Below are 8,425 nucleotides of genomic sequence, written 5' to 3'. Positions count from 1 at the left end.
GGGTCTCCAAACTTTTTAGAGGACTCCTTCAAAAGGCTTAAAAATAATATCCCAAAGACTTAAACTGTTTCATTGTTGATTATAAGGAATATGACAAATTCATGCTCTTAACCTCCGCCACTTCTGCTAAAGATTCTTGAAAGTCCAGATGAGTATCTAGAGTTTTGATGCTGGTGAAAGGATCTGGATACATTGATTATTTTGATGTTCGGGACAAGTGTCTAACCGTGAAGTGTGAAGCTATAGCTGCTCTGAAGCTCTTTAGAATCATGCACCGGCTCATGTTGTTTTCATTGGTTTTTTGTGTCGTTTTTGCCATGTTTTGTTGCTTTCTTTTCGCTTTTTCTTCTTCGTTTTTTATGCTTTTTTGTCATGTTTTTGTCACTTTTAAGTTGTGGTTTTGTCGCTTTTTTAATTGTGCTATTGTTGCCTTTCCTGCACGTTTTTGTTTCTTTTTTTTTTTTTTTTTTACAAAGCTTTTAGATTTGGGTAATGTCAAACTGGAGAACATGTACTCGGCTCACGTGGGGGTTAAGAGGTTAAACCTTGGACTAAACATTATCCTCCATTATTGTCAGTGAAAAGTTGATAGTATAATGTGTTAAATATTGTGTGATCATTTAAATAATATCAATCACGTCATCACTTAGAACTCTGAGGTTTCCATGGACACCGTAGTGTTTTGATGCGTTAATGATAAAAGGACTCGTGGTCCTGGATTCTCTTGGCTGGGCGATGGCCGAGCGGAGAGCGCGCTCCGAGGCCACATGCGCAACGTCCGCCCGGGCGGAGCCCTGCACACCTCGGTGACGCCGGCACTCCGGCTTCGTGTGCGCGCTCACGCGAACCGTGGTAATCGGAGGGAAAGTGGGTCTCTGCCGCGAATAGCCGTAGAGTGGCTAAAGATTTTGAGGATTTTTTAGGAAACACGCCGACTTCAAGGTCACGGGTTCGAGCCCGGCAGGGTCACAATAACACGAGACTGATTCAATAAAAATATTTCTAACATAGGTCAGGGCGAGGGGCAGGGCTGTACTGGCCATTGGGAGAACCGGGAGTTTTCACTCAGTTTACTTTACTCCGCGTCTCACAGAAATGGGCTGTACCATCTTCTCACACAGGGGAAACACGGGGACAGCGCAGCTGCCCTTTATTGATCAGGAGCGTCAGCGCCGCCGCGGCTCAGAGGCAGAGGAGGAAGCGCGATTTGAAGTTGCTGAACATTAAAACTGTATTTTCAGCACATGTTGGCTTAATAGGGCAAATATCTAAGAACAATAAAATAAATAATATAAATTAAATTAATATTGGGGGAGAAAAAAAAAAACAGGTCTTGAGAAGGGCACTTAAAGGGCACAGGGCAGAGGGGGCAGGTGCTTGAGCACCACCTGGGCTCTATCTGTGCACGTCCCTGCTGCATGCCATGAGTCTATATCATATACAGTGGGGGAAAAAAGTATTTGGCCAAAATCCAATAGAATGTCTATGTGAAACTGACCAAATACTTTTTTCCCCACTGTATTAGCTTCACATTTTAAGTTGTATTACAGAAATTAATGAACTTTTGAACGATATTCTAATTGTCACCTGCAGAAATGTAGTCTCTGTCCAAGGTGCTGAAGAGAGCACCATTATAAGCCAGATATCCGCTTCAGGCCCCGCTCACACAACCACACAACTATATAATCAGATTGTCAGTCAGGACAGCAAGCTAACGTGTAACTAGAGCTTATTAGTTATTGCTTCTGCTTTGAGCAGAGGTTAATAATGCTTTGAGTATTAAAGTATTATTTCCCCAAATTTTAATGTCTGTCAGATTTGTTTGACTAATGATTGAATACTGCACTTTGTTTTATTCTACCTTATTGAATGTACGCCAACAAGAACAAACCCAGTTACATCACATGCCCAAATGATCAAAAACGGCTGGTTAAAAAAAAAAGCTGGAACATTTTCCTTATCTAAGCACAATTGTATATAGTTCTATGAACACAACTTAGAAAAGACATGCCATCATGTAAAGGGCGTGGCATTTGCAGATTTGATAGTTCTGTCTATTTCAAAGATCCAGAGTCCGTCTCAATATTGACAGCAAATGAACAAGAAAACCAGCACTTGTTTCAATGTGGCTCTAATCTCTGTGCCCAAGGAAGTAAACGCTGCATACAGCAACTACAACTTGGTAAAGAGTTTGTGGTGATGTAAAGTTTGAATCTCCAAGATTCAACTTATTTGTTGTTGTTGTTCAGGAGTAATTGATACAAATTTACAGAACACAGGAAACATTCTGACAATCGATTAAGCACAAGAAACACGGTTGTCCTTCTACAGTTAAAATTGGAGTCCTTTGTAAAGCCTGACATTCTGCTCTTGTGTAGGTGTTGAAAAACAAAATGCATCAACTGAATGATTTGCAGTGATATTAGTTGTGGCAAACCCCCGATTGCTCAGAAAGTGAAAAACATTCTAAAATACAAACAATCAGAACATTAGGATGAGGGACAACATTTTGCAGTAGTGTTTATCCAACTTTAATTTACTTTAAAATGACACAGTCATTAAATATGTTGCTTACGCTGTTCCAGTTATTCACAGCACACCATTGACTAAAAGATGACCTTTTGTGATTGACACTGCACACTTAAGAGGATTGGATAAGGACTCCTTCAGACAATGTATAGCAATCTGGTGTCCCCCTGTATCAAAAAAAACAGTAGCGGTGGAAAAATCAGTAACGTAGACCCCACAGCTTAGCATACCATATCCAAACATGACTGGAATTCCTTCACTAAGCAAAAAGCACTTTCTTTGCCATGAAGGCTGGCTGAAAAGAAGGTAAGTACAAAATGTGTATCACAAATAACAGGTCAAAATGCTATAATAGGTCTGAAGGAGGTCTAATACTTGTCAATTTCAAGTTGAAAAAACGTTATTACCGGTATGCTGTTTCCACACAGGTGCTGTGCATACTATTGACAAACAATAGAAAAATATCCCTCTTTATAATGCAAAGTCTGCATTGCATTTGATGATTCAGTGTTACATTGGACATTTGAAAAAACAACAAACCCAAATCACTTTCTCCAATGCCATTGCGCTGCTCACATTCACACTTGCTTTTATAAGTGAGTTACAGATTGGATCTATTTGTCCACAGTGAAGGACTGCAAACCAGTGATGGCTCTGCCCAGGATTAGAGCGTGGATGTCATGGGTACCTGTCACAAGAGAAGAGGGAGATTAAGCTATTGGAACAAGTGCATTAAGGGCGCAGATGGCGATTGGATTAATACATTTTAGCAATTTAGTTCACATAGATAGGAAACTGGTCATTATAATGTTAGGTGTAAGTAAATGGTTCACCTTCATAAGTGTTGACGGCCTCCAAGTTCATGACGTGGCGAATGATGTGGTACTCGTCTGCAATGCCGTTTCCCCCCAGCATGTCTCTGGCCTGTCGGGCGATGTCTAAAGCTTTACCACAACTGTTTCTTTTCAACATGGAGATCATTTCAGGGGCAGACCTGGAAAAAAAGAGCTACATCAGATAGAAAAACAAGAAAAAGAATGAAATCCCCTAAACTGGATTTAGAAATGGCATCAGGAGGGTTCGAAAAACAATTTTCACACAGGAAAAATATGAACTAAAGAAGTTTCTGAAACGTCCTCCCTACTAAACAACCCAGTCCCAGTGTTTGCACATAGAACAGCCTTTTCTGATCATGGCCTCAATTGATATAAAGGCAAGGCTGTCTGAGCAGACGTCCCTATTTATTTGATCGGAACAGTGCGTGTCAATGTACACATATGGGACTCATGCCTGTTAATGCACAACACCAGATTGTGGCAATGGGCTAATTTCCGTACGTCGTCCCCGAACTGGCACGCTCAAACACATGTGCATGTTTTGTACTCTATTATTATTATTTGTTTATTTGATATGGACATAACAAATGCATTGGACAAACCAGATACATTGTTTTTAGTGTTATAGCAAAATTGCAAATTGGCAACACATGTCCTTTCGCCATGACCAAGATGATATCTCATGACCACAGGTGTGAGAAACATAGATCAACCGGTAAATTGAGAGCTTTGCACTCCGACTCAACTCCTCCTTCACTACTGAGATAGTTGAACTCCTCCACTTGAAGCATGGACTCCACTTCACACTCTGCTGCAAACCGCCCCAGTGCACGCTGAATGTCCAGGTTTGATGAAGCCAACAGAAAAAAGATAATTTGCAGAGATGAGATCCTGAGGATCCCAAACCAGACATCCTCCAACCTCTGGCTGCACCAAAAAAGTCTGTCCATAAAAGTATCGAACAGAGCCCTGGCAGACACCAACATGCACTGGAAACAGGTCTAACTACCTGTTGCAATGCAAACCAAGCTCCTGCTGCCGTCATACAGGGAATGGACCCGAATCCCCACACTCCCCACAGAACACAACACAAGGGACACGATCAAATGATTTCTCCAGAACTACAAAGCACATGTGGACTGGTTGGGCAAACCTCTATGAACCCTCAATCACCTAATGGAGGGCAGAGCTGGTCCAATGTACAATAACTCCTCCATGTTAGCTTAGAACAAACTGTCGCACAGAAGTGCAATATCACCACTCTGATTGAGATTAGGGAGGCCATTCTTCCCGATTACCCCGTCCAGGTCTTGCTATTGTTGCCGACATGGGCGTTGAAGTCCTTCAGTAGAAAAATGAAGTACCCAGTTGGTGCACCATCTAGTACCCCTTCTAGGGACTCCAAGAAGTCAGGGTACTCTGCACTGGTGTTGGGCTCTCAGGCCGAAAGACAATGTGAGACACCAGCCCAACACGAAGGCGTAAGTACGCGACCTTCTCAATCACTGGGGTAAACTCTAACACATAGCGGCTGAGCTGTCTCTCCAGAGAAGTGGAGCGTCCAACTTCTCTCCACAAGTTAGGTTCCAGAGCTCAAGCTGTGCGTGGAGGTGGGCCCGACAATATCTAGCTAGTACCTCTCAACCTCCTACTAAAGCTTAGGCTCTTTCCCCCCAGCGAGGGCTATCCACGTCTCGATAGCCAGATGGCTCTGAGCATGGACCAGACCTTTGAGGCACTTGCCTTCAAGAGCCATCCAGTCCTCTCTGCACCTTACTCCTCAAACTGCAGGTGGTGAGCCCATAGGAGGTGGGCCCACATCGTCAAAAAATCCCGACCACCAAGCGCCCGCACACAAGGCCCAACTCCTGGCCTGGCTCTGGGTTGGGGCCCCGGCTACGACAGCCCGGGTGACATTACAATCCTTGATACAACACTGTCTAAACTCGAACAGTAGCAACCTTCTACTCCTATACTCTATTCAATATTAAATTGTGTACAAATCCTCTCAACCTGGCTTCTCTGAGTTTACCTCTTAAACATCAACAAAAGCTGTGTACTCAAGCTACTATGACCAGATCATGCTGTTTCCTTTAAAGAAAGATAAGTTTGCATTACTTTTTATCATCAATAAGTCTTCCGAGCTGCAGACAGGACTGTAGGCCAATAGAGATCTCTGTGAGCATGTCGGCCATCTTTTTTTGCATTAGCTGATTCCTCGCCAGTGGTACGCCAAACTGGATTCTGTTGAGAGTAATTACAGAAAAGGAATTCAATTATTGCTATGAATGATTACACACATATGCACAAAATAAAGTAACACCTGTCCAGTGTGTACTGCCGAGCAGCATGGAAGCAAAACTCTGCTGCGCCCAGTGCACCCCAAGCAATTCCATAACGGGCATTGTTCAGACAGCCAAATGGACCCTGAATAAAAAGTGACATTTGGCAACCTTTCACTGTTAAATAATTATCAATATTCCGCTAGTGTATCTTACCCCCAAACCCGAAATTTTTGGGAGCAGGTTTTCCTCAGGCACCTCCACCTCGTCCATAAGGATCATCCCTGTGGCCGATGCTCTCAACGAAAACTTCCCTTCAATCTTTGGAGTAGACAGACCCTTCATCCCTCTCTCCAGGATGAACCCTCGAACCTTTCCATCTTCACACTTGGCCCAGACAACCGCAATGTCTGCCACAGGGGAGTTGGTGATCCTGATGTTTAAAATACAGTATTTATAGCGAACTGGCCTTATTTAAAAGGAGTGTATTGAACTATTCACATTGTCAGAAGAAGCTAAAATCTGGAAAGCATGTTACTTCAAGCTAATTCTTATAATAACCATGTGAAAATGTAAAATATATTTAATGAATTCAACCCACCATGTTGCTTAGTAATGTATAATAAAATGCAAATGTATATTTTAGTTCACATTTTCAAATAAAATGGCATGAAAGCAATTACATTCACAGTAATGTCTCATTGAGCAAATCCAATTAGATGGACATAAGGCGGGTAATTCTGGTTCTTCTTGTGAATTGCTCCACCCTGTGGCCATTCAAAGCCATAGCAATTACAACCTGTGACCTAAATAAACAAGTCTTTTTCACAATAAGGACAACTATTTATATCATCAAACAACTATCAAGGAATCGCACTTACAGTGTTAGTACTATTTAAAAAAAGGCATATAAAATATAAAAATATTTTAAATATAATTTCTTTGTACCCACCAGGTCTTGGAGCCGGTGAGAGTATAGGTCCGACTGGATGGGTTGTATTTAGCTTTCGTTTCCATGCCACTGGGATCACTACCATGGTTGGGCTCTGTCAAACCAAAACAGCCCAGAATCTCTCCTGAAGCTGGTAGTGACAGACAAATGTTAATACTGTATAAATAAATAACACAATTTAGATTTTTCTCTGTGTTGGTCATTTTACCAAGTTTGGGAAGATATTTCTGCTTCTGTTCTTCTGTGCCATAGGCGTAAATGGGATACATGACGAGTGAGGACTGAACACTCATTACTGAGCGATAGCCACTGTCAACCCTTTCCACTTCTCTGGCTATCAGACCATAGGCCACATAACTGGTGCCAGCACATCCATAACCTGTTATAATAACACAAAATAATACAGTAACATTTGGGTAAAACATGTCAAAGAATGAGATGTGTCATTTAAAAGAACATTTTACATAATCAGTAATTAGAAATGTATCCGTTTGTGGGAACTTCACCCAGATAGTGCCAAAATAAATATTTGTTACAACTGACCTTTAATAGTTGGACCAAGGACGCCCATCTCTCCCATTTCTGACACAATGTCTCTATGAAACACTGAAAATAAACAAAGTAGATGTGACACATACTACACATAAATTTTACCTGACAACTCCTTTTTTTGTTTTTTACTGTTTTTCAACTTTGTTACGGACAATGCCATGCACGTATACTGTATACTACAAAAACAAACGCACATAATATATAATAAAGTAATCTGGGAATGTTGAATTATTCACCTTCATTTCTGTTTGCCATTAAGATGCGGGGCATAAGTTTCTCTTGGCAATATGTGCGAAAAGAGTCCCGGATCATGACCTCCTCCTCCGTCAGCTGACCATCCAGGTCGAGTGGATCTCTCCAGTTAAACTGGACTTTGGCTGATGAATGTAAATATTAATTATTCAATAGAACTAAGAACCAGGTGATTGTGTGCAATATAGATAGGAGAGAGAAGCACATACGTGGTTTGGAGTGGGTCTGAGATTCTGTGAACAAAGACAAAAGTAAAATGAGCAACAAAAAACAATATCAACAAATGTGACGAACCCCTCCCAGCTGGTTTAATAAAAATAAAATAAAAATGCACTCTACACTCACCCTTTACGGCAGGTGCTGCTGTTCCTAGTGCTCTGGAGGCTGAGACCAACGCACATCTCTGAGGATTTAGCAGGAAGCGAGACATGCCCCTCAAAGCCATGATGATAGTTTGACTGAAATGCACAAAACAATAATTACAGACCATGAATGCAGTAATGTGCACGTAACAATATGACTCATTTTCAAGATACTGCTGTTTTAAATCTATAAAAAGGGATTATGTGAGCATTAGCAAGTCAACAACTGTATACGCAATACGCTCAATAAATATCAAAAATACCCAAAAAACCTTGTACCTTCGCTGTGGAAATATGCTAAGCTAGCACAGCTAAGTTGTGTAACACCAGTCCTTCTAGTCAGTATTAGCTCGTTTAAGTCGGCTTTACGTTCACTGACGGTTCGACCATACATATGAAAATGCCGGAAAAAATGAAAAGCATAACTTTTACTGACGGTTATGATAAGTGCGTACTTACTGCGTATCGTTTCACAAGTCCTTGATCAGAGTCCAGAGCAGAGTCGTCTCAGGTGACGGAGCAGTAGCGACAGTAGACGTCAAAACACCGACTGACGTCATCACGTACATGCCCCTGGTGCGCTCATAGACTGAGGTCTGTGGGAGGGAGCGCATGGAGTGGGGGTGCCCGGGGCTATTGACGATCAATGAAAAGGAATTA

At 41.8% G+C, this 8,425-nt stretch overlaps 1 protein-coding gene across 1 annotated transcript; it reads right to left on the bottom strand.

Annotated features, from left to right (window-relative positions):
- Positions 1-2,923: 2,923 nt before the first annotated feature.
- On the bottom strand, positions 2,924-8,359 carry gcdhb (glutaryl-CoA dehydrogenase b). The gene is made up of 12 exons (XM_079563925.1): positions 8,225-8,359; positions 7,749-7,861; positions 7,613-7,636; positions 7,388-7,528; positions 7,143-7,205; positions 6,808-6,978; positions 6,600-6,729; positions 5,864-6,080; positions 5,689-5,792; positions 5,484-5,609; positions 3,363-3,523; positions 2,924-3,217 (listed from the first exon to the last, which is right to left on the bottom strand). The coding sequence occupies exons 2-12, from the start codon at positions 7,846-7,848 to the stop codon at positions 3,144-3,146; spliced, it is 1,311 nt and encodes a 436-aa protein (XP_079420051.1). The 5' UTR covers positions 7,849-7,861; positions 8,225-8,359; the 3' UTR covers positions 2,924-3,143.
- Positions 8,360-8,425: the final 66 nt, after the last annotated feature.

Source organism: Gobius niger (genome assembly GCF_951799975.1).
Source record: "Gobius niger genome assembly, chromosome: 10".
In the NCBI taxonomy this organism is placed as follows: domain Eukaryota; kingdom Metazoa; phylum Chordata; class Actinopteri; order Gobiiformes; family Gobiidae; genus Gobius; species Gobius niger.
Note: the sequence above shows the minus strand (reverse complement) of the source record. Positions and strands in the feature narration are given on the sequence as shown.

What these genes read in the sequence shown, in the direction of transcription:
- gcdhb (XM_079563925.1), bottom strand. Translation starts at nt 7,848, where the DNA reads ATGGCTTTGAGGGGCATGTCTCGCTTCCTGCTAAATCCTCAGAGATGT. An exon ending in AATGGCAAACAGAAATGAAG is followed by an intron (nt 7,206 to 7,387) that starts GTGAATAATTCA and finishes GTTTATTTTCAG; the next exon opens with TGTTTCATAGAGACATTGTG. An exon ending in GGCCGTCAACACTTATGAAG is followed by an intron (nt 3,218 to 3,362) that starts GTGAACCATTTA and finishes CTCTTGTGACAG; the next exon opens with GTACCCATGACATCCACGCT.